Source organism: Colletotrichum scovillei (genome assembly GCF_011075155.1).
Source record: "Colletotrichum scovillei strain TJNH1 chromosome Unknown Contig00006, whole genome shotgun sequence".
Classification (NCBI taxonomy): Eukaryota; Fungi; Ascomycota; class Sordariomycetes; order Glomerellales; family Glomerellaceae; genus Colletotrichum; species Colletotrichum scovillei.
Genome location: NW_023336264.1, coordinates 1,912,472 through 1,936,338, shown reverse-complemented (window position 1 = coordinate 1,936,338; position 23,867 = coordinate 1,912,472). Strand labels below are relative to the sequence as shown.

Here is a 23,867-nt window from a genome sequence, read left to right as displayed (position 1 = left end):
AGCGGCGCGAATGGCTGGCAGGGAGACATGTTGGGAGCGTGGAGGACTTGCTTGAGCTGCAGGCCCGGGGCGAAGACTTTGATGGCACTCCTCTTTCAAAGATGCAGCCTCCAATTGAGATAGCTCCTTTCAAAAGTGAAACTGTTGTGCCGTCTTGGACATCCAGGAGGGGAAGAGTGCCTCGCAGCAGTTACTGAGCAGTTCAGCATATCGTTATCACCGAGGACTGATGGCCTTTCTTTAATAAAGCATGCATGACTTATTGGGCAATGTCAGAAGAACTCAGAATGAACTGTAACGGTCGTTTTATCTACGAATGAATGCTGCAAATCACATGTATCTGAGGTTGTTTCTTTGGTGTTTTTATTTCTTATTGACGCAACATCAAAGGCTGATACCCGGGTACTTGAATAACACTGTGATCGTTCCCACTCTATAAATGGGTTTCTTTTCTTTTCTTGCAAAGTTATTCGACTTGATATTTTCTGAAACACACAATAGGACATCGCAAGCTCACATGATCTACTTACCTAAGGTATATAACGTTGAGTAGTCCTATTTGAAAGCAGTCAACATCTATGGACGAGCATCAGCATTCGAGGTTTAGGTTTGATAGACAATATTTGGCAGAAGAGAATGCACTCGCGTGAAAAGTAAATTAATCAGGGTATCTTATATCCCCTACAACCTAACTTCCTAAAAGCCAACATCAAATCTACGAAATCTGAGAAATACATCCAGGCTGCACCTGCTCCAGCTTGGCAACGAGTTCCTTCCATGTCGCCTTCTGCAAGCGCTGGCCCTCATCGTTACTAACCCAGTCTGGCACCCAGAACTCCTTGATCTTGCAGCCTGAAAGGAGCTTCCCATGGCCCTCCTCGCCAACCACCAGGCCGTGCAGGATGGTGCGACTGCCCACCTCTGCTGTGCGGGCCATCATAGCCCGGACCGCCTCATGCATGATCTTGGTAAATGTTCTCGCATCACGTCCCAATCCGGTGGTGCAGAGACCAGGGGCAACCATAGTAATGACCACGCCCGTACGGTTTACGGGAAACTGGGCCGCAAATTGGCGAACAGCAAATTCCTCGACGAGCTTTGTGAGAGCGTACCTGGTAATTTTGCGTCAGTACCGCCATGTTCAGTCTGTCCTTTCTTGGACCTTCCTCTGACGTACCTTGAGTCCATGTTTGCGCGTTTTTGGTCGTTGAGTCCGTCAAAGACACTCCCATTACGACTCTTGTCCATCTCCGCCTTGACGGTGTATCCCAAGACGCTGACAATGAAGACGAGCGTTGGCTTGATACTGAACTTGCGAGCGCTTTCGCTCAGCTTGGGCATCATCAGGGCTCCAAGGAACAACGTGTTGACGACATTGACGAAGATACTGCTCTCGATGCCTTCGAAAGTCTCCCACTGGTCGATCATGATTCCGGCATTGCAGACGAAGCCGTCGATCCTGTCCAGCTCCTGTGAGATCTGCTTGGCAAAGGCTTGAACGGCAGCGTAGGTTGATAGATCCAGGTGTCGCACCTTTTGCCACCAGGGTTATAATGTCAGTCTGTCTTTTCTCAGCCGTCGTTGGTTGGGGCAAATCGAGGTTACCTGTACGACACCCTTGCGTCCCGTCGACTTCTCGATATCTGCTTTGGCTGTTTCTCCAGCGCTGAGATTCCTCACTGCCAGAACGACTGTCGCGGCGGACGAAGCGACGAGGTGCCGCGCAGTCTCCAGGCCCAAGCCGGAGTTGCCTCCGGTGATGACATAGGTCTTCCCCACGCAGGAGGACTCATCCACTAGGATGGGGAGCTTCCTGTACTGCTCTGCAGTCAATCGTAGCATCACCATCTTTGCAACTAAAATTAAAAAAAACGAATCGAAGTTTTTGCAGGGTCTTTGGGGAGACAAAGAAAGTAGACTCTAGGGTAAATTCAAGAAGGGCGATGTGCACGGAGTCTTAGGTGTGCCGGAAGACACGATACTGGCGTGTTCACGACACGGCATTCATCTTTTATATCCAAGACAGGCGGCATCTTACGAAGTCTTCCAGAGACGAAGGCAGTGTCAAGGCTACGGCACGGTCTCGGAACCACAATGGATCCAACGCGCGTGGCATCATTTTGTTCAGTCAGGATGTGAGTTCAAGTTAGAAGTGGCCAATCAAAGGACCAAATCTGGATCTATACAATGTGGGGGAGTCTTAGCAGCCAATTAGATATTGCTTTCTACTCTAGGACTAGCGTCAGCGGACCGGTCCCTCCTGCCGACCTCCACCCCGAGCCAATCAGATACTGATTGCCTCTTCTGGAAGTCGGCGGGGAAGTACAAAGATCAAGTTCCTCCATCCTCGGACTTTTATCCAATGAATTGTGCTCAGATAAGATGATAGTATCCACTCCTCGGATACTTAGCTTGCGGCTCCACTGTCAGCTTATATGTATCCGTAGATTTGCACATGAAGGGGTATTGAATCCTTCCACATCGTAGAACCCTTGGAATGATACTTTAAGCTACCTAAACAAGGTAGTCTGTGTTGCGTGATCCCGCCAGCCTCAACCGAAGTACTTCGTACGGGCGATTGCAGGCCCAGCCCGCCCGGTGTATCGACAGGGAGCAGGGTCCTTTCGCCTTACCCGTCCGCCATCCATTGGCGGCTTGGCCCAAGGCTCCTCCGTGCCTGCATATGCACATTGAAGACTTTCAAGCCTTGATAGCGTGAGTACCTCGGTGTAAACAATGATTCATTGAATGCCTTACATTCTTTTCTGACCTGCGGCGCAGTCTATCCTCGTACTGCGTGTGGCCCGTAAGACCATCCTCCCTTCATGCATCCGAAGGGGTCCCTGTCTATCTAGCTTTAGACCCTTGTCCCAATATCCTCGAGAGCGCCAAGAACCAACACATTCTCAGACAGAATTTCCAACAAATTAGACCTCCTCTGTCTACATGTAGCTATCAGATTCAACTTCGCCCCTCGTCGTTCCGAGATGTCACCTGCGCCAGCCAGCTCGCCCGGAGGCGACGGCTGAGTAAGGGACATCTGGCCCGTACGTGGATCTGACATACAGCTAGCGCGGCAGGGCGTGCATACCGTGCCTTACCGGTCGGGAATCTTCGTCTGATTTATCCGTCGTCCCCCGGAGGAGTTGGACCCTTGATCTGGAAACGTGTCGCGAACTTGCGGGGTGGGCTGAGGTGACGACGAAACGAGGAAAACAACATCCACTTCACCCAGGCATGCACGAAATCCGATGGCGAAATCTATGGTCTGACAGGATCTGGATCAAATTGGGCATATTCTAAGCGGCTCTTCTGCGCTTGCTTGAGCTGCCTAATGTGACGCTGCCTTTTTGGACTCCCGTATAGGGCTAGCCGCCTGCTGCCCGTTGCGGTATCAAATCATACGAGAGGATGGCTCATCTAGAATGCTGCAGATACAACCGATTCGAGGAAGTTGAAGGATTGCATAGTGTCACACCAAGCAACTTTACTACATACCAAAAAGAAACCCCTTTTGCCTGGGATCCAGTAGAAATGGTCTAGGTAGGAATGGGTGATGGCTGGCACATACATGTAGTATTGGCGTTCGTCTCCTCTGCCCGCAAGAGGCGACCCCTGCCTATTGTCGCTACCGCTGTTGCAGAATACACCGAGCTCCAGCCACTGAACCGAAGTTCTGCATGCAGAACTGCGCTCATTTGATTCCTTCGCTTACGAGCCAGGGCGCGGCACAGTGGGGGTCCTCGAAAGTAGGCTGCGCTAGGGAACGATGGAGGCGCGTTCTAATCATCACCCTCGTTCATCATATATCTATCTAGATACCAGCTCTCATGCGGTACGTTCTTCTTCATGAGAGCGAATCAGACAGTGAACCTTTGTAGACCGTTTCAAGCTTCAGGCTGTCCTCATAGAACACTGCTGGCATCTGCTTATCTTGTCTTTCCTTCTGCATAAAATCCGGAAAACAACATGCCTCCTACAAGAGAAAGAAGATGGTGGACGAGCCAAGAAGATGACATACTCAAAAGAGAGGTGCAGGGAAAAAGTACCAACCCCATCTCCCCCCTTGTTACGCGTGCTGCCAAATCTAACAAAGATCTCCATCTTCCAGTCCGCCAAGGCGGGAGCGTCCAAAACTGGAACGACATCGCCATGTCATTACCGGGCCGTACCAACAAGGACTGCCGCAAGCGGTGGGCAAAGATCCAAGTTGATATTCGAAAAGGTGCTTGGACACAAGAAGAAGATGAGAGGTTGCAGAAGGCCGTGCTGCAACTCGGATGCAAGTTGGTTCACCCCGCGCTTCCCTATTACCCATTTCTCGGGTTTCATCAATGCTAACCTCCATCCTTGTCATAGATGGTCACAGGTAGGAGCCATGGTTCAAAGTAGAAATGCCGACCGTAAGTAGAAGTCAGCCTCGTTGGTATTCCATCATTGTTTCCCCTCAGTGCTGAGATGCATCCTTGCTGCAGAATGCGCGAAACGTTGGCAACACGTATTGGGACCCGACGTTAAGCATGTTTCCTGGACCCCCGAGGAGGACAAGAAGTTGTTGGACGCCATGGGTAAGTTTGGAAACAACTGGAAGCAGATTGGTCTTACCGAGCTGCCGGATCGTTCCACCCACGATCTACGCAACAGGCAAGTCGAAAAATCTGAGCCATCATATGCATGGATTTACGGCTGACCATGGCTCGCAGGAGTCTCATTCTCGGCCGCAGGAATCGACATGCACAATCTAATGGCTCGAATTCCTCTTCACGGTCATTACCGGAGACCAATGACGAGGAAATGGCCAACAATAGTCCTGACGTTAATGATGAGGACGAGAGTTGCGACGGTGACGGTGACGACGTATTTGATGAAGGTTCCGAGTGTGAAATGACCGACTCAAGCGGAAATCAGAAGCCTCAGCTCCTGATGGACATGAGTCTCCTGTCCGAAGAACCAGTGGATGCAACCGAACTCGGGCCCACGTCTACGATCATGCCAGGCTACCGGCACTCAGACACATTCTTGGCAGTACCTGCTTTGGAATTGCCAAGTACGACTTTCAACATGTTCGACCCCAGCTGCATAGGCACCTCAGATCACTCATCGGGGAATTCGGCTATTCAAACTCCGGACAGCGATTGGATGTCTTGGCTCAATTCGCTTGAGACTGACACCTCAGTTTCGCTGGAATCCCGGCCCCCATGGTGGGATGAAGGTCCTATTGATCAAAGTTACTTTCACGACTCCAGCTATGGAAGTTTTGATGTCAACACGGCTGGTATTTCGGATACTATTCATATCTCAAGAGCTAGGAAACGTGTTAAAGGCGAGACTTCTCCAAGAGCTTCTCTCGGGCCAGTGACTCGCGCTGAGAACACGTCGAAGGACAATGGACAGATGGGTCTTGTCACTTTGTCTCTGGACCAAGTAGACCCGATAATCGCCAACGAGATAATAGGAAGCGTCATGAAGCACAGTGCTGGTCTCAAGATCAACTGTACCGTCAATAATCACCCATAAGTCTCGAGTAGTGTATAATACGCATGTATACATATTTATAGCGCGCATACGCGCACAATCATAGTGAATAGACGAACTCATGACAACTCCCCATAGAAGGCACATTGATAGCGTAACAAATCTTCTTTGTCTCTCGATACTGCTGGAATCATGTTCCAAATCTTTGCACACATGATCCTCGACAGACATCGTCATAATTTTGGTCCAGGAATTTCAGCAAGGACCCGAGTTCTGCCACTTCTGCGCCCAGTGCAGTAGCCCAACTTGGGTCCAAGCACATCTGATTGGTTCACTCAAATGCTCTATTGTTTGTAGTGAGTGTGACAACAAATATCGAATTGTTCTTGATGGTGCCACTGGCATACCACTTCAGAATACACGCGGTGGCTGCCACAATCCAAGTTCTCCTATCCACCCATCTTCCCCTGTCATCCGGATACCTATGCGCCAATGTCGTCTTTCAGAACGCCCAAGGTGAGCCTAGAGCCCGCTTCAACGTCTGGCCTGCGAACGCTTCCCGAATTGGTCGACTTCCACGCCGAAAGCAACCCCAAGCACCTATTTTGTCTCCAAGCCGAAGCAAATGCGGCTGGAAATGGCCACAATTTTGTGCCCTTGAGCTATGAGACGCTACAACGCGCCATCATCCGCTGCCAGGCATGGCTCATGGAACAGACAACTAGTCTTCATGCACCGAAGACTGAAGCCGGTGGTAGCGTGAAGAAATGTGCTCCCGTCGCGGTGCTCATGGAGAGCCATGTTGGCTTGGTCATCTGTGTGCTCGCGTGTATGGGCATGGGTGTGCCAGTTGTCCTTCTGTCGGCGCGTCTGAGTGCGCCGTCCGCACGACATCTTATCCGCGATACGGGCGCGAAACTTGCTCTTGTGTCCCCGCGCCTGTTACCCCTAGCTTTCGAGGCGGTTGGTGCTGAGAATCAAGATGGAGAAGAGATCCCTGATGAAAGCACGACGACAATTCGCACTGTATCCGGCTACGAGTCGTTTCTTGCAGATGAGCCCGCAGAAGACCAGAGTCGTACGCTTCGCGCGGCCAATGCGGATCACTACGTTTCGGATGATGATCGCCAGGTTCTCATCCTACATTCCTCAGGGACTTCAGGTCTCCCAAAACCGATACCTTGCTCCCATCAATACTTTCTGAGCTACGCCACATGCCACAGTTTCGAATCGACCAAAGAAGCTCATGGACTGACGGTTTCTACACTACCGTTCTTTCACGTAAGTTGAAATGAGAAAAAGATTTATCCCTAGTGTCGCATCTGACCATAGAGGTAGGGGTTTGGCTTTGTATCCGTCTGCCTGTCCCTCAACATCGGCAAGACATTTTGCGCCCCTGTACCTTCCACCATCCCCAACGGTGCCAGCATCGCAGACCTCATAGAGGACTCCCAAGCGAAGGCGTTATTGACAGTACCGTCTATCTTGGAGGAAATTGAGGGCTTGCCAGATGGCAGAGGCCATGACATCCTTCGCAAGCTAGATTACGCGGGCTTCGGTGGCGGCAGACCGAAAACCTCGGTCGGTGAGAGGCTTGAACGTTCGGGCGTGAGACTCGTCGGCCAGTACGGTGCGACGGAGACTGGTCCAATGACACCCTTTTTCGTGCCCGGCAAGGAACACGACTGGCGTCGACTGCGACTGCGTGCTGATATACTCGGACCGCTTCAAGTAAAGCTTGACCTCATCGATACAGATGCAGAAGAGAGGGCGCAGACCGAATCCGAAGCAGAACGATCATACAGCTACAAGCTGAGCATGAAGCCGTTTGGGTGGCAGGAGCGGTTCGAGCTGCAGGATATCATCGTAGCACGCACGGAATGCGCCTCGGCTGATGACGTGGGACAGCTGGATTTCGTAATTGCGGGCCGCAAAGACGACTTGATATGTCTTGCTACCGGAGAGAAGGTGAGGCCAACGATATTGGAATCACTTCTCAGACAGCATGAAGACGTGAGGCACGCAACTGCTTTCGGTGAAGGACAGTTCGAACTCGGTGTCATTGTAGAGCCTGTTAGGTCCGTCGGACCCAACGATATGGCCAACTTCAAGGCGTCGATCTGGCCGGCAATTGAGGAAGCAGGCCGTCAAATGGATGCTCATGCAAGGATTACATCGTCTACCGCGATTCTCGTCGTCGCTCCCGAAGCGCTCCCGAGATCGGACAAGGGCACTGTTCTCCGGAGCGCAGTGTCAAGGAAGTTTGCCGATCAGATGGCGGCAGTCTACCGTGATCTTGAGGCAAGCATGGTTGCACCATCAATCGACCTATCCTCGCCTGCGACCAGTATCAGAAATCTCGTTACCCAGGACGTTCTGGGGTTAGACAACGGCCATGATTGGCAGGACGACGATGATTTCTTTTCACGCGGCATGGACAGCCTTCAAGCGACGAGACTACGAAGACTGCTGACGGCTTCACTGCGCGCAACGTATGCCACCGCTGAGCCTGGGACAGTCAACCTCCTCGCCACGGACATGATTAAAGATGACATCGTCTACCGCAACCCTTCTGTGAATAAGCTGGTTGAGGCACTGGTTCCCAGTTCGTCCAATACGAATGGAGTCATTACCGAAACAAAGCTTATCGAAAAGCTGGTGGACAAGTACTCCAGCAGAGGCAACCACCGAGAGCAGCGGAAATCCGTGGTATTACTCACGGGCGGCACTGGCAGTCTCGGGTCTTTTTTCGTTGGGCGGCTCCTTGCGGATGATAACGTGAGCAATGTGATTTGCTTAAATAGACCTAGGAAAGGAAGCCCTACAGAAGCTCAGAAACAGGCGGTAACGTTACGAAAAGTCTCTGTCGATAAGAACGCTTGGAAGAAGTTGGAAGTCCACGAGACAAATACTGCAGATCAGTGGCTCGGCTTGCCAGAAGCCGAGTACCTGCGTCTCACGGCTAGGGTAACTCACATCGTACACATTGCGTGGCCCATGAACTTTAAAATGGGTCTGCAGTCGTTCGAGGCTTCATTCTCAAGCTTGCTGAACCTCACTCAGCTAGCGCGTCAAGCGAGCATTCACCAGACACAGAAGCCAAAGCTGTTACTGATATCCTCAATTTCTACGGTGGGGAACTATCCGTTAATCAAGGGACAGACTTTGATCCCCGAGACGTCCGTCGAGGATCAAAGCTGGACGCTAGATCTCGGCTATGCCAAAGCCAAGCTTGTCTGCGAGAAAATCATCGAACGCACGGCACAGGACCATCCTGAGATTGAGGCGGCGGTAGTCAGAGTCGGCCAGATTGCCGGCTCTAGCACCGGCTACTGGAACGCTTCTGAGCACTTTGTAGCTGTTTGTGCTTCTTCTCAAAAGCTGGGGAAATTTCCCGACCTGCGTGGGGTAAGTCAAGATGTCAAAGAAAAGGGTGTTCTGCTAGCTTGAACATTGGGGTAATTCCATCTTGCTAATAAACTTTGCTAGACCTTGTCGTGGCTGCCGGTTGATTTAGCTGCCGAAGCCCTCAGCGAGATTCTCTTCCATCAAGAACCGCTCAGTGCAGTCTACCATCTGGAGAACCCAGTCCGGCAGAGCTGGGAGGAAGTTGTCAGACTGATGTCTAAGGAACTACGGATCAGCAGCTCGTCCATCATCCCGCTCGAGGCCTGGCTCGACCTAGTGGATGCTGCACCGGGACCAGGCAATCCTGCTGCAGGTCTCACACAATTTCTTCGAGAAGATTTCGCCAAAATGTCGTGTGGGTTTGTTGTCCTGGACACCAGCCATTCCCGCAATGTGAGTTCGACCATGGCCAAAATGACGTCGGTGGGGGAAGATCTAATCAGGGCATATGTCTCCTACTGGAAGAGTATTAAACTGTTGACCTAAATACCTTACGGGCCAGTAGCTCTAAATTTATCAATATTTAGTGTTTTAGATGAGACTAAAAGCTTTATCGTGTCTCGATCTCAGAACGCAGAAAAAGCACCAAAGCTCGACTTGGTCATCTTTTTTGGGCACTGATTGTTTACATGTTCAGCGTGATACAACTAGACCATTGGCAGACATTCCGGCTATTAGATCACGTTCTGTCTTAAGTTTCTGCTCGGCGACCTCGACATGCTACTTGCCGCTGTACTTTTGGGGCATAAATCCATAATAACATCACAAAGATAGCGTCGTAGGTAGTCAGAGCGAGGAGAGGAAGAGTTGGCAATCCTGAGTGAACCAAATATTTAAATTAGGCTTATCCTGAGTTCTGTATACATGACCCCATACCGCAACTGTTTCTAACCCTACGTGTCAGCCGATTTCAATCATCTGAGCTGCAATCTAGGCAACCGTACCTTGTGGCTTTTAAGGTGTAAGCGTGCAACCCAAATCCTTATTGCATGTGTTCAAACACTTCTCAAAGACGGCATTGCTTCCTTTCCCAAAGAAGCAATCTTTGCGGCAAAGATCGCACTATAATATGTTGGTCAGCGTTTGCGTTAAAAAGGCCGGGGACATAGCTAACGTACAGCTGTATTGGTAGTCTGGCGAATCTCGAGACTAGCAGGGCTGGCGAAGGTAACGCCTGCGAAGAGAGCAAAAATAATGGTAGACAATTGCATTTTGTAATGATATGATATCTTCGGTCAACGAAGGATTTCGTAGCTTGGTAATAGTGAAAGAGAATAAGAGAGAGAGAGTTGCTAATAACTTTGTTTAGAGACAGAACAGATCTATAACGTTCCTTGAAGCTTGAGAGAGATTGAATGCGTAACTCATCTTAATTAGGTATCCTGAGAGAATAATCCAGAAGTATTTAACTAATTACCTACATGGGGTCTTGGCAGGGGCTCTTTCGACGTTTGTCTAAGTCTGGGTGGCCTGACTTGATGTTGTGGACAGCTGACACAAACCTGACACAGTGCACGGTTGGGTCTTGGAAAGTGACGGCCAAGGATCCCGCAGAAAAATAGCATAACAGCAAAGAGATGCTCTGGTGATCAAGTGGCCTACTTTGCACGCTGTAGTGCTGTCCTGTACGTGAAAACCCCATGTTTTCACACTCCGGCACCATTGTCAAGACGAACTCTCGGCCATCACTGGTGGACCAGCACGATGGGACACTGACTCAGGTAGTTCATCCGGACAACGCGATAGTCAGCAGGGCAAGAATAAAGTTCTTGTCAAGCAATTCAATAGCTCGGTTACCAAATTTGTGAAACAAACAAGGAAGGCCTTGATATAGAGGTTCGGCCTGTCCCATCTCTCTTTACTTATGACTAGTAGGCTCAGGCCGTCCTTAGTCACGTCGGAATAGCCTCGTATAGCAACACATAGGTCCACTATCTCAACATTGCTCGTTTTCTTTTTCTTGCGATTTTAAACCTTCTCCTTTCAACACGGCCTCTTGCAATAAGAAGGCTAGATGATTGGGGTGATAGTCGAGAGCCCACATCAGGATTCGTGATATCAAAGGAGCACTGCTTTTTTGCTCTCTTCAAAGGAGCCCTTATTTCGGGCTGCTTAAACAGCTCTCGAGATTCAATAATTATTCGACTGGCAATTAATTACGCAAGCGATTGCCCACAAAAACTGTATGTGCTGTCATTCTTGAACACTCACGTACCACAACATTCATGACCCCCTCAAAACATGCGGGATCTTAGTTTCCAAGACTCGGTCTCACAATTCTCGCAGTGTGAATGCCGACTATGCGTGAGCAATATTGATTGAATAGTCAATAGTTCCTAAGAATGCAGTGAGGAGGATTGCACATCCTCTTCAACTGACATTACTCGTGCATCCACTAATTACACCGCCGCAACAAGACAGAGTTTGACCTCAAACGTCAAGAGATATTCAGTTCCGCCTGAAACCTTCCCCGGAAGCAATCAATTATCCGCTAAATATCGGAGACACCGGCAGCCCACCGGTAAACCACTAACACCTTTGCTATAATACTACTCTTTTGAGCAGAGATCAACATCCAGAGAAGAAAAGTTTCCCGCGCGTCCCAAGTATTCGTACGGTCGAGATTGGCATATAACATCTCTCACGGAATAGAGATGATCTGGTATCAGCACTCGTCGGGCAAGCTATCACGCGGTTCAACACGTGAATCCTATATTCGCTCAATGCATAGACTGCCATCTTTTCTTCGTTTTGGTTGTATTAATACCAGCTGCTTTCAATACCTTTATATACTCATTGCTATGTGTCATCCCCTGCGACAACATTTTGCCGGGTTCTACTTGCTCGTCAGGTACGAAGACAACAGCGTTCATGCTTCCTTGGTCAACGCTCAGCGGCCACGAAGCCTTAGAGCTTTCGCTGACTGCCTGCAATCCTGCCGGCGACAGCCTGGTGTCTTGCTTCGACGAGAGAGGGATTCCGGGGAGTCAAAGCGAATTGAGCAATGATGATATCAGGTGAAGAAATTCGAGAACCGTCTTCCCGAGGCTTGGCTCAGGAAGAAAAGATGCATGTTTCCACATGCTGCGTTTTACATATTGAAGTGCTTAAGTAGCATGTTTCAGTCATGAATGATCGCACAATGAACGCAACGCTTTGTTGGTGTTCGGCTATACTGAAAGTCAAACATTGAAGCGAAGTCGCAGTAATGGCCGTAAACAACTACTTCTTGGGCTTTGTATACCAAGTTGCGTTTCAATGCTGACATTACATGGTCTTGGAACACATGCTTATATGCTAGCTGAGATCGGTGTTACTGTCCCTAACATGTCACACAGGTTCCAGGGAACTCCTCTGAAACATCTTATCAGGTTATCCCATTGAATACTAGATAGCATATAAACATAGGTACTCTCACAAAGGGCGATACTTATTGCCTATCAATTCAACCAACTTTGCGAATAACTTCGAAATGTAGTAGGGCTACCCGGAGAAAAAGTAGAGACGGACATCCTGACGCTATTGTTACTGGCCGTCGATGGGATGAAATTGGACCTCATCGCATGATGATTTCATCAAGCATGGCCCGTAGAGGGTACTTCTTGTGACGGCAGATCAGAAATGACTGCAATTGTGCCAACGCTGGTAACGAGGTGTGCCAGGCTGTGTGGCGTACAACCAGCAACTCATTGGAAGAGCAACTAATCCAAATCTTGAGCTAGGCACTCCTCTTTAAAGGTCAGGCGTATTTCTCAATTGTGAGTTAGCCGTTGAAAATTCTGAAGTCCTTTCTTCTGGGCCTCATTCGTGCATGTCACCTGCCCGCCATTCAGGTCGTCTCAAGATCAGGCTGTAAGAGCCTGCAGCTTATCCCTATAAAGCCAGCTGCTTCCGCCGTGAATGTCACTTCGAGACCATAGGCAGTCGGATAGTTGCGGCTTGAGACCGCCGACTTGAGGATTGGAAGCATCATGAGTTGGAAAGCTGATCGTCTGGGTCCCGAAGTAGACGACAACATTGTCGTACAAAGTCCGTCAAGGGGCCGCAGTTTCCATCTCAATGGCCTCAACATGAGTCCGATAGACGGTTTCTCTCACGGTCACAGCATGTCGTCGATATCTCTTCGCCCATATGGCACAGAAGAACATGGCATGCTTGGCCGCGACGTATCGCGGAATCTTTTGCATAGAAGCAGCAGTCACGGCAGACCTGGCATCGCGCCCACAAGTTCCAGCACACACCTCAATCAGCTTTCTGGATATCTTCCACTGCTTGGCAAACCAACGATAAAGAAGGGCTTCTACTATTCGGACCTAGAGATGGCTATACTATCCTTCATCTGCCTCACCTTAGAAACATTGGTGGTTTTCCATGAATCCATCTCTGTCGGTAATGACCAGCTCATTGTCTTCGGATTCCTGCTCAGCACCATGCATCTATGCTTAGGCAGCGTCGCGCCGATTCTGTTCGTTCTCATGGAGGCCAGATTTGGCGACTCCGCTATCCAGAACTACGACGGGCTTCTGCGCAACAAGCCTACCGCCTCGAGACTCGGTACGTCTTGGAGAGTGGCACTCCTCCTCATGTTGGCTCTTCCCATTGCTCTCAGCGTCGCATACAAGACCTTCACTGGCGGCGAGAGTCGAATGGAGATCGACAGCTTTGACTACATCTCCAACAAGACCTACTATGGCATGTTCCAGCCGCCCGGCATACTTTTATTCGACGGCGTCTCTGGGTTTTTCAACGCAACCACGGCTTTTCGGGGAGCCACGAAACTCAGCTCGAATGGCTCTAAGCCACCTTTTCCGACGCTGCCGCGCGCATATGGCTACAATACTTTGCTGTTGAATGAAACAAGCGCCGCGGCGCTTGACACTCTCCAGGCAGATTATGTGATCGCGATACAGGAGCGTCTCGCAATAGGTGAATCATGAACCATCGCTACACCGGTGACAGGGACAGCAGCCACTCTCAATAAGATGAAAGACTCGGTTCGGCAAGCATTCGAAAGCGACTTTGTGTCTTATTGTCTGTTAAAGAGGTCGCTTCGGACATCGATATGTTCAACGGGTGGTCACTCCCCCTCATGAACCGGATATCTGACTCAGACCAATCTATACAGTATATCGGACTGGCACGAACTAATTCGAAATGTGATTCCCTTGCGAAAAGTGTCTATCTATACAACACCTACCGGCAGCAATGCAACGGAACTTGGTCAGTCACACGAGGTGGTTCCCAGCTGCTGAGCGGCCATTGCGACGATGCAATCTTGCCTTGGCCGCAACAACTACCATTCACGTTCACATAATTATCTCGCACTAGGGACTTGGTACATGCACCCCTTAATGGAAATGATAGGTCCATTCTGTGGACACAACAAAACATGTGACAGAGGCATCTAGTCCCGTTGAATGAAGCCATATATGACCACATCGGACGTTGCGATGTTATGGTCGAGGAACGCTGTCATGAAAGGCTCGGGGGCCTTCAACTCTTTCGAGTTGAACATGAGTTCCACGCCCTGGGAGTTGAAAAACGGGACCAAGATACCGTACGAAGACGTCCGAGTCAAGTACAGAGTCAATCAAGCCGAGCAGATCATATTCTACAACCGACCAACGCTACCAACGCTACAAAAATCGCCTTGGCTGTATCTGGTGCTTGCCATCCAGCCATTCATGACGGCAAGCATCCTCAGACTGACTGTCATGCTTCACTCGAAGCCTGGGCAAGAGGATCGGCCTCGTCTCGATTCTGTCGGGCATCGACAGTCGGAGCCTGAGCAGCTTGGCGGGAGCATCTCTTCTAGAGGAACTGTCGCGGCCTGTCCGGCTGACGATGTTCTCCGTTCAAACCGGCGATAAAAAACGATTCTATATCGTATAGAGGCAACTTCAGAAGGGTGGAAGCAAAATAGGAAGCTACCTGGGAAAGTTTTCTATCACTGAGGTGGGGGTTCTCAATAGGGGTAAGAGGACATTGATATTCTTCAACGATATCCTATCTTCTATTTGTATAAGGATACGTACATATGAACTGTAAATCTGTCTAGTATTTGATAGGAGAAGGCCATCATTTTTGCTCAATCAAGTTTATCAGGAGTAGGACGCATCACAAAGAAGACAACAATCATATCTGTAGCGGAAATGGGCATCTCAAATCTTCAAGTCTATGGCAACCTTGATTATAAAGCGCATGTGTCCGAGCAAGCATGCAGTTAAGAAGACCATAAACGCCGCGGATGGTGATGGCTCATCGGAACGAATACAGACCGTCGAGTCTCTGCTCAAAGTGCTAGAAACAAGAGCCAGGACAGTGCAACAACAAAAGCCAGACAAGCTGCTGACTTCAAAATCTCATCTCCCTTCTTGGTTTTCGGATCTTAACCTACAAGGCGACATCTCACCGTGCCAGAAAGCAAAGCTAGCCGGACCCAAACATTTCCTACGAAATCCCATCCACGCCAAGCCTCAAGGCGAGCTCACAAAGGCAGGCATCCGCAAAGACTCGGTCGTCTGACGTACCTGCCTTGAGTACAGTACCTAGACAAGACCAAGTTCTCGACTCTGCACCTTCCCGCCGGACAGCACCACGCCACGACCTCCCGGAGAGTAATTCGCCTGTTCAAGAAGACATCTGAATTCAGGTTCCAAAACAAGAACTCGTCGGCTGTTCGCATCCAAGCACGGCACAGCAGTAGCTGTTCGTAGGCAGTCGAATCGGAGGATTTGATCCTGAGCCCTACAACCCCTGAAGCTGAAGGAGAGCGGCCGTAGCTCTGGTCCGGCACTTCGCTTTTAGTATCCCATTGGCGAGTATGTTATCCCGACGGCCAAGTGAGCTGACCGAGATGCGGGCGTGGCAAGTTCAGGGCCTCGTCCTCTTGGACCAACATCGGGCGTTCCACGGTTCGTGGGATCGTCAACTTGGTCCTGGCAATTTCACATCAGCGTATTCGGATTGATATCACTATGGATGAGCAGATGGTGCTTCACTGCATGCTTGGAGTCCGAGGCGGCAAAGTTGCAGACGAGAAGGCTGCCGCTATAAGTCTTTTAGTCCAACCAGCAGACGTCAAAGTGCCATACCGCCAGTAGTCGAATCTTGAGCCGCAGGTACTCGCGACGAACGACAGCCAATGAAGCCAATATCGCAACAAGCCGGATCAGTGGACATCCGTGACCTTGCTGAATGATCTTCATTGCAGTTGGGATGCAGTAGGCAAAAGTCTGGGGGTGGCCGCGTTGGAGGGACCTGAACTCATTTTGAACGTCCCAAGAATCGCAGAAAGGGAAAAGGGTGTGCATCAAAAGACGGAGAGCAGGGTTTGGACGACGACCCGTCGTTTGAGCGTGGTCCCGGAATTGGTTCTTTCGCGTAACGGCAGGGCGGTACTGCAACGTCGACAACAACCCCCTAGTTCACAGCAAGGTCCCCGCCATGACCGGAGAATTTGGGCCGCCCTTTGGCCTGGGATCTGGACCGTCTCATTGGAAACCACAGATTGACGACAATGCTTTTGTCACAAGTTGAAGGATTTCACGGGACGCGTTTCGGTCTTACCCCAGAAAAGCCATAGAAATCTGAGAGGTGTTCGCCACACCAGTAGTAGCTCCTGGATCGAAAACTAGGTTGCCATATGAGGAAGCGAGCTGATGCCGTCGCCAACTTTGGAGGGTTCGGCATGCAGGCACAACACAGCCACGATATGTTAGTGAAAGGAGAACGATAGGCAGGCATTTTTGACAGGTCAAAGTCTCCTCACTAATAAAGACAGCCGGAGCAGGGATGCCATGCGCCATTCGGTGGCTTATTGACTGGTATCCGCAGGCACAACGGTTGTGCCATTTGCTGATCCACATTGAAGATCTCCTTGATTACATCCAGTCAAGTCGACGATTCGGGCACTACTTGGTTCTACTGAGTCTTTGGGTACTAGGTTTGAGTTATTCGCCGGCACTTGTGTAGTCTCCTCTCGATCCGAGCGAATGGCCAGTGTGTCGGCGCTCGAGAAATACAGAGCGCATACGGTCTTGTGACTGGGTCATGATTGATGCGTAAGAGGTTGGAGATGAGGAGCGAGAGTTGAGTTAGAAAGCGCCGGCCGAAATATTCATGTCAACGCAGTACCAAAGTTGATTCCATAATGCTTGCTGGGTTTAATCGCTGCATGTGCCGTATGCCAACCCGAACGATGCAAGTATGCGCTGTTGAGGGCAAGCCTGATGTTCCGTTCGGCGCAAGCGGTGGTCGATCAGTGTCCCGCCAATTTTGTGACAAGGGTTGTTAATTGAGGCAACAAGTAGCCAATAACGACGAGTCAACGCTCATCTCTGGCCTGTCTGACTGTAATCATTGACTCTAATCATCTAATCATCGATCCATAGAAATTTCAGCTGAGCAGCACACTCGAATTGAAGCCGTGGTGCAGGTGGTTCTATCCGGAATTGCAATGATGAAGTGCATTGTGAGAGGGACGTAACGCTGCCGCCAAGGAATCCAAGCGCGTACTCGTATTGCCGAAATGTGTGAACGGCTGGCTGCAGACGAAATGCCGACTCTCAGCCTCGATTTCCCTCCGCGATGTCTTGCTTTTTTTCTTTGCCGTTGCCGCTCCTGCGAACTGAGGAACGGCCGTGGCATTAAAGGCATCCAACGACCAGCGCTGACAGATTTGATAACGGCTGTCGGGTGCATTGGACGCGCGAGACCGTGTCTTGGCTAGGCAGCTCGTGGCGTTGTCCCCGAAGAAGCCGCCCGTTTCTGGGTCTTTGGGATGAGCGTTAGGAGGGCAGCTAATATCGACGGGGATCCATGATTGTGGCGCGGCCTGTCGCCCTAAGAGGTTACGTTCAGTGTCCGTGAGTAGCATTCGGTGCGTCATCCATCAACAAGGTCAACTTTTCAATAGAGATTGGCCAGGGGGCAAGGTAGCTCTCAGCAAAACGAGTTCGCATGCCCTTGGGAGCGGGTTGCTCCCGGGAGAAGTGGGGGAAACAACGGTGTTCTGGGCTTCGAGGCTTGAGATATGAGCCGGCCGCACTGCCAGCTCCAAATTCTCAAGGATAAGACGATTGGTCATCCAAAGATTTCGAGAGCAATTGGAAGACAAGTCGGAGTGCGGTGCGGCGTTGAAAAGTTTGCAAGGGCCGGGACAGCTGAAGAGTTTACACCCCGAGAGAAAAGTTGGCCCCTGAGTCTTCCCGTCGCGGAGCTCATCAACGACTAGCCAAGGCTAGCGTCCTGTCTGTCTCTCCAAAAATCGAGCCGCCCGAGTCAAGACGGAGAGGGAGGTGGCACAGACGATGATTTGACGGGTGCCAATATGACGAATTGCTGATGACAAGACCAGGACGGCTGAAGGATTGCTACTAAAAGCCTGGGACCACGGAGGGCTTTCCCTAGCCTAGCGGCGAAGCCAGGTGCCAGTGGAGGGCAGGCCAGGATGGCGACCAGCAGTCCCGGGGGGGCATATCAAGCTGTGTCTAACTTTGGTGCTAAGGCGACTCGGGTGCAGGGATGCGCGGCACACCTTTTCAAGCACTGCACCACAACTTGGCATCTTGGATGGTCTCTTGCTAATTTCCCTTCCAAGGTTGAGATGCAGCACACATGGCCGGGAAAACAACCGAATCCTGATGTTGCTTTGGGGCCGCAAAATGCCTGCATGTCAGCCTGCTCTCCCATCCGAGGTGTCCTTGGGCCTTTTGGTCGCGAGGTATCCGTAGATTGTATCTATGACAATTGCCATCCTGTTGATGACCCCTGAAAGAGGAAACGGCTAAAGGCCATCTTTGCAATGCTCGTCAGGCCTGGGAATCTGTCCGGAGCGCATGCAGGGGAGCTTCAAAAGACATTTGATTTGCAATCCCGCGGCCGGGCTCGCCAGGCACGCCGACAGCCAGGGGTATGATTGACAAATGGGGCAGCCTAATTCATATTTTGCCGGGGCTCCGGATCGCCTTTCTTTGGTATCTTGAGTTCTTTGCTGCCGCCGACGACCTGTATTCGCACATGCTGGTGCGGTTGCTATCCGAAGGATGCGGCGAGCAGCCATAAACACGCGTATATTGATGTTCGTGGAGACGCCTCACCCTTGCTTGGCGGTCTTTCCAGCCTCTAGACTCCGATGCGACTTCTGCTGTGCCTCCGTTCTCCAAGCGTGTTCTGTTGATATGCGATCGCAGGGCCCGAAGATACATAGACAACAGTGGGGGCGCCATGGGACATTATTGCTGCTGCATTGCAACATGGTCCGTATCAAGGCAGAGCGACAACGGGATGCATGGTACCTTGTGCGACTCCTGTTGCGCCCTGATGGTGTTTACCGGGTCTTGGCGGCATCGACACGAGAAAAGCGCATGCGGAGCCTACAGAGAGAAGTCATAATTGTTAGCACTGAGGCTGGTGATGTAGTCTGCGCTCATCATGTTCGAAATAAACAGCGGTTGTGGGAATGTGGGAGAGCCTAGGGGATCGTTGATGGAGTATTTCTTTTGCTTGGGGTGCGGCATACCGATTTGGGGCGCCACTTTTGACTTGCGAGTGGAGCGGAGCCTAAGTGCAATGGGCCATGGGCATTGCAATTGGGATAGGACGATGGGCGATCGAAGATCCAACAATGCTGGTGCAACCGAATTCTGATTATGGGCCTGAGCAGCAGTAGGATGCAAATCTGTTAAGCGATCCTTCGCCTGGGAAACTGCTTTGTAATAATTTGTATGTACAGAGTACTGTGTCTGCCCAAAACTCATAGCCGGCACGCGCCGCAGGATGATGAAGCTGCTTTTCTGATATCTGCATCCGGTTCTCCTGTCGCATGGCTTATTATTAGCACCTCAGGCGGAGGCAAGCGGATCTAAATTCTTCATCCATAACTTCGGGTCTGGTATCCGAGCAACGGCATGGCCTCTGGGTGTATTAGGTTGAGGGTTGATGGCGTTTGGAATGTAAATGGACGAGAAAGGCCGGTGTCGAATGTTGATACATCGTCATGTGCTCGACAAAAATACTGGACTGTCCACTCTGGGATGTGTCTTCATCTCGATTGTATTCCTGGCGTTATGGTGTTGTGTAACTGTGGTCTGCGAACCGGGATAAATGCCGTCGAAGGCCTTTGGCCGTGTTTCCAGGACCTGTGATATCCACCTTTGTTGTGCATCCCGTTGGTAGTCTTGGCGGTCGAGTGGGACTGTGCAAGGAATGGGACGCCAACAACAGGCACCGCCAGGCAGGATGGGGAATTGGAGTCTTTGGAGATGGGGATTTCGGTCCACCAGTCCATGCTGGTAGGGTCGCAAGCAGGCGGGCATCTGTGGTCCTCCTGGCTGGCTTCGGCCGTCGTCTCATGCAAAAGAGGGAAAACCATGGCAGAGGCGATCGAAAGAGTGGGACAGGTCGTGCTTGCGGCTTGCCAGCCAGGTTAGAAAGGCACTCCCGTCGATAGATCATGGCAGCGCGTCCGAAGGTCCGGCCGATGTGCAGAAAGAAGGAGTTGGGGAGGAAACAGCTGTTTCGTGCTTGACCTAATTGAGCCATGATGCGAACAGATTCGAGCATTCGTGCCATAATTGCCGAGCTAGCTACGCATCAGCGGTCTCTGCTATTCCTGCTGAATCATATGTGTTGACATTGGTAAGTTGTTGCCGTGAGGAATCCGAACTGGCCATTGACTGGCATGTGGATGACCGATGATGAGCTGCTGGGGGGTAACCGGGGATGGGATAAGATTGCGATAGTTGGAACGGTGGGCGTTGGACCGTGCACGAGATGACGGATAGCCCATACGCCGTACCTAGACGTTGGATGACACCGTTTTGGCTGCCGAGCTGTCGGTCCGTACCTAACTCTGCACACAGGGAGATGAAGGAGGTTTGTCGGTCCGTTTTTAATGTCCTCGAGTAAGGTAAGGAAGGAACACTGCTTCAGCCTAGGTACCTACCTACCTTACTGTACCGTAAGATATCAGGTGCGAGGAAGCCCTAACGACTAGAACACTCGTCGCAACTGCCCGATAGTGTTCATTAGGTCCGAGGGAAGGAGACACGAAACAAGACGATTCATTGGTAACGTCTTGCCATGGTTCGGACGGAAAGAACCACCCCCATCATGTTCGTTGGACTTCTGACTTGCTTCCTCATCCAAGGTACCATGAAACCTTGGGGTGCGCCTGACCGAACAGCTGCCTTCCCAGTTCATCTGTTCTCTCAGACACTTCAGGTTGATTGAAGAGTAAATTCTTCTTCCGTTCTGGAAGGAACAGAAGCAGGCACTTCCAATACCTTCCATTGATTGTTCTTTTGCAAGCATAGAGGTTCGGCACAAGCTCAACCATCATCTAAATTCTTATTACCTTGTTTCAATCTCTTCCAGGTCTTCTAGCCACTGTGTACAGCTCTCTCTCGTTCTCTGTCGCTGCCTGATTGACCGTCCCACATCAGGAACACGAAATTTCTCTTGCCAAGCAAACTCAATTCGCAAGAAAGAAGAAGAAGAAAAGACTAAGAGAAAGGTGGCCCGAGACACCGGTTTTCCGTCTGTGAAATTGACACAAGCTTAGGCATTCAGGGTTGCTCTTTGGCTTTTCCACCTTGGTGCTGTCTTTCCCGATGTATCGGTTTCCCACGGAGACCCGGATCCCGCCGGGCCCGCCAGGCCTTCTCAACGGTCCCGTCCCGCCCGCCGATTGACGTGAGAAGTATCTGCCGTCAAGAAAACTTGCATGCTGCCAGCAAAGTACTCGCCCGAGACTTTGAGCTCGGCTGCCTTCTACGGATACGTTATCCCCTCCAACACTTTGACCTTTCGTCTCCCACATGGTATAGGTCGAAGCTGTCTGGCCTGTCAGTCCATCTGTCATCTGTGTACTACGTATGTACTTGCTTACGGAGATCAACAGTTTGCCAAGTCCGTACCGCACTGCGTAGACCCTCACCCTGCCCTCCCCACCTCAAAGAATCCAACCAGAAGGTTGCGGGCTCACGGTTCCACGCTAGGTCCGACACAGCCACAGGAGAAGGATGATTTTGACGTGTTCTCGCGTTCTGGGAGTGCGTTGACTGCGTCGTATACCTTTGTTCTGCCCCACGTTGAAATACCAGAATACGGCCCCTCTGCCCAACCCCTGAGCAATGAGCACGCCAGTGGCCGCGACACGAACGCAGAGGCATGATGTGGTGTCGCATTGGCAGACGCTGTTGACAGCTATTGGTCATGCCTCAACACGCAAGTCTGCGGGTTCTGTCCATTCTTTTCCCTCCCAAAGAAAGAACCGCTTGCTGACCTTGCCGGGGAAAGACAGACTACAGTACGTGAGTGCGTCAGATCTGCGGGTACCAAGCCGTACTGCGAACATGGCGGGTGGATGCCATCCCCTTCTCAACTCTATCCGGATAGGACATGCGGTGAACCCCGTTTTTGCAATGGTTAGGCGTTGCGTTGTTCTGGCTCGGACGTCCGGCGCGCGACTTGCAAGATAGTAAGAAGAATTGCGGAAGCCACGCCACGACATGCACAACAACGCATACACAGTACAGAGGTGGCAGAGGAAGACCGGCGGGATGGAGACCAACAACTGCCAGGCGGGCCCTATTACCAACGCTCGGGCACCGAGCTAATATCCATCCCCTGGTGGCCAGCAGAGGTGGGATGTTTAACGCTGCTGGTCTACATACAGTATCTTGTTGCTTACAGATCCCAAGTGTCTATTCTCTTGTTTGCTAACGAGTTGGAATGGGCCTCGTTGCATTTTCCTACTGACTTAGCTGCAACCTGCAGTAGTCTGAGGGCTGCCGTTGTCTGCCGTACCCTTACCAAGCTGGAGCGTACCGATAATTACAGGCTACCTTGTGCAGTACAGCAGCGTTGTGCTTGGACATTTCTTTTCTTTCTTCATGGGCATCCCAGCTTCCGACTCGTCCGCCCTGTTTGCCCGGCTCTTGCGCTGCAAGGCTTTGCTTCTGCATTGCATCACAGAAAATGGAACCCAGCAACAAAAGACGCCCTGTGGCTTGTCAGATTAGCCCCTTGTAGCTTGCCCTGCCAGGCTTGACAGCAGCGACTACGAAAGTACGGATACCATACGGAGGAGTATCTTTTTCGTATTCAACTCCCCCTCAAGTACAGGCTTGAATCTCAATTGCTTTAAACGAGCCATTGGGTCCCAATTGATGGCTCTGCCTTCTCTCGGGCACACATCGTCCTCAATCTTCTTCCTTCCCCCTCGGGCCTCACTTACTGATCCAGTTGGTGACATTCGGCCCGTCGGATTTAGATGGGGTTGAACCATTCCTTATCGCCCGGTGCAAATTTCATAAGCCCTCTATTATTTTCTTGTTGCTTCTGATCCAATCCAGCCTAGTCTGATTACGGTTACAAGAGTGCCCAAACAGGGGGGGACATGCCCGATCCAGTCAACAACTCACAACCACGTAGGCCCCCAAGCTAGTAGTGGAAGATCCCGCGCGCACTCGCCGGCGGTGTCGTTACTCATGGGTATTTGGACCGCCAAGGAGTAGATAGCGCAATGAGATGTTCGTTGGGAAATCTCGCCCGGGGTTATGGGTTACTTGATACATACCTGTACTGCGCAGTAAAGATCCAACTCAAGTGCCTACTACGCAGTAGTACTTAAGGACACTCTGTGATCGGAGATTTTGGTACAGGGAAGGGGCCTCTCTACGAATGCTGCAAGGAGGTGGACTGCTCGACCTATGGAGACACAAAATGCCTCCCGAGTTCCCGGGGAGGAGAAAAGAACCAAACGGGGCCACCTCAGTGCACCTACATACTAGGTAGAGTACCCAAGGCATGTACTATCTGCCCGGGCTGGTACGTATCCAACTATCGAATGGGTACCGACTTTTGGTGGGATGCTGTACGGCGTACGCAGTATCTGCACAGATAGCAGCAGAGGTAAGGCATCTACGCAAAGTACCTACATCTTCATTGGTCTTACTCCAACAGAGTAAACGTTGGCA

The 23,867-nt window shown here is 50.9% G+C and overlaps 5 protein-coding genes across 5 annotated transcripts; 3 read left to right on the top strand and 2 right to left on the bottom strand.

The window, feature by feature from the left end:
* Window positions 1–677: 677 nt before the first annotated feature.
* HER10_EVM0002707 (short-chain dehydrogenase) lies at window positions 678–2,039 on the bottom strand. Its single transcript, XM_035472409.1, has 3 exons — window positions 1,606–2,039; window positions 1,178–1,533; window positions 678–1,112 (listed from the first exon to the last, which is right to left on the bottom strand). Exons 1-3 carry the CDS (start codon window positions 1,846–1,848, stop codon window positions 716–718), a joined length of 996 nt encoding a protein of 331 aa, XP_035332316.1. The 5' UTR covers window positions 1,849–2,039; the 3' UTR covers window positions 678–715.
* A 1,930-nt stretch (window positions 2,040–3,969) lies between these two features.
* On the top strand, window positions 3,970–5,517 carry HER10_EVM0008611 (uncharacterized protein; the record flags this gene model as incomplete). The annotated part of the gene is made up of 5 exons (XM_035478126.1): window positions 3,970–4,045; window positions 4,112–4,286; window positions 4,360–4,403; window positions 4,476–4,568; window positions 4,664–5,517. 5 exons carry the CDS (start codon window positions 3,970–3,972, stop codon window positions 5,515–5,517), a joined length of 1,242 nt encoding a protein of 413 aa, XP_035333017.1.
* A 450-nt stretch (window positions 5,518–5,967) lies between these two features.
* On the top strand, window positions 5,968–9,369 carry HER10_EVM0008893 (uncharacterized protein; the record flags this gene model as incomplete). The annotated part of the gene is made up of 3 exons (XM_035478400.1): window positions 5,968–6,756; window positions 6,814–8,883; window positions 8,965–9,369. The coding sequence occupies 3 exons, from the start codon at window positions 5,968–5,970 to the stop codon at window positions 9,367–9,369; spliced, it is 3,264 nt and encodes a 1,087-aa protein (XP_035333053.1).
* Window positions 9,370–9,837: 468 nt separating this feature from the next.
* HER10_EVM0013043 (uncharacterized protein) lies at window positions 9,838–10,094 on the bottom strand (the record flags this gene model as incomplete). The annotated part of the gene is made up of 2 exons (XM_035482415.1): window positions 9,838–9,945; window positions 10,002–10,094. The coding sequence occupies 2 exons, from the start codon at window positions 10,092–10,094 to the stop codon at window positions 9,838–9,840; spliced, it is 201 nt and encodes a 66-aa protein (XP_035333576.1).
* A 2,760-nt stretch (window positions 10,095–12,854) lies between these two features.
* HER10_EVM0012827 (uncharacterized protein) lies at window positions 12,855–13,820 on the top strand (the record flags this gene model as incomplete). The annotated part of the gene is made up of 1 exon (XM_035482209.1): window positions 12,855–13,820. The coding sequence occupies one exon, from the start codon at window positions 12,855–12,857 to the stop codon at window positions 13,818–13,820; it is 966 nt and encodes a 321-aa protein (XP_035333556.1).
* Window positions 13,821–23,867: the final 10,047 nt, after the last annotated feature.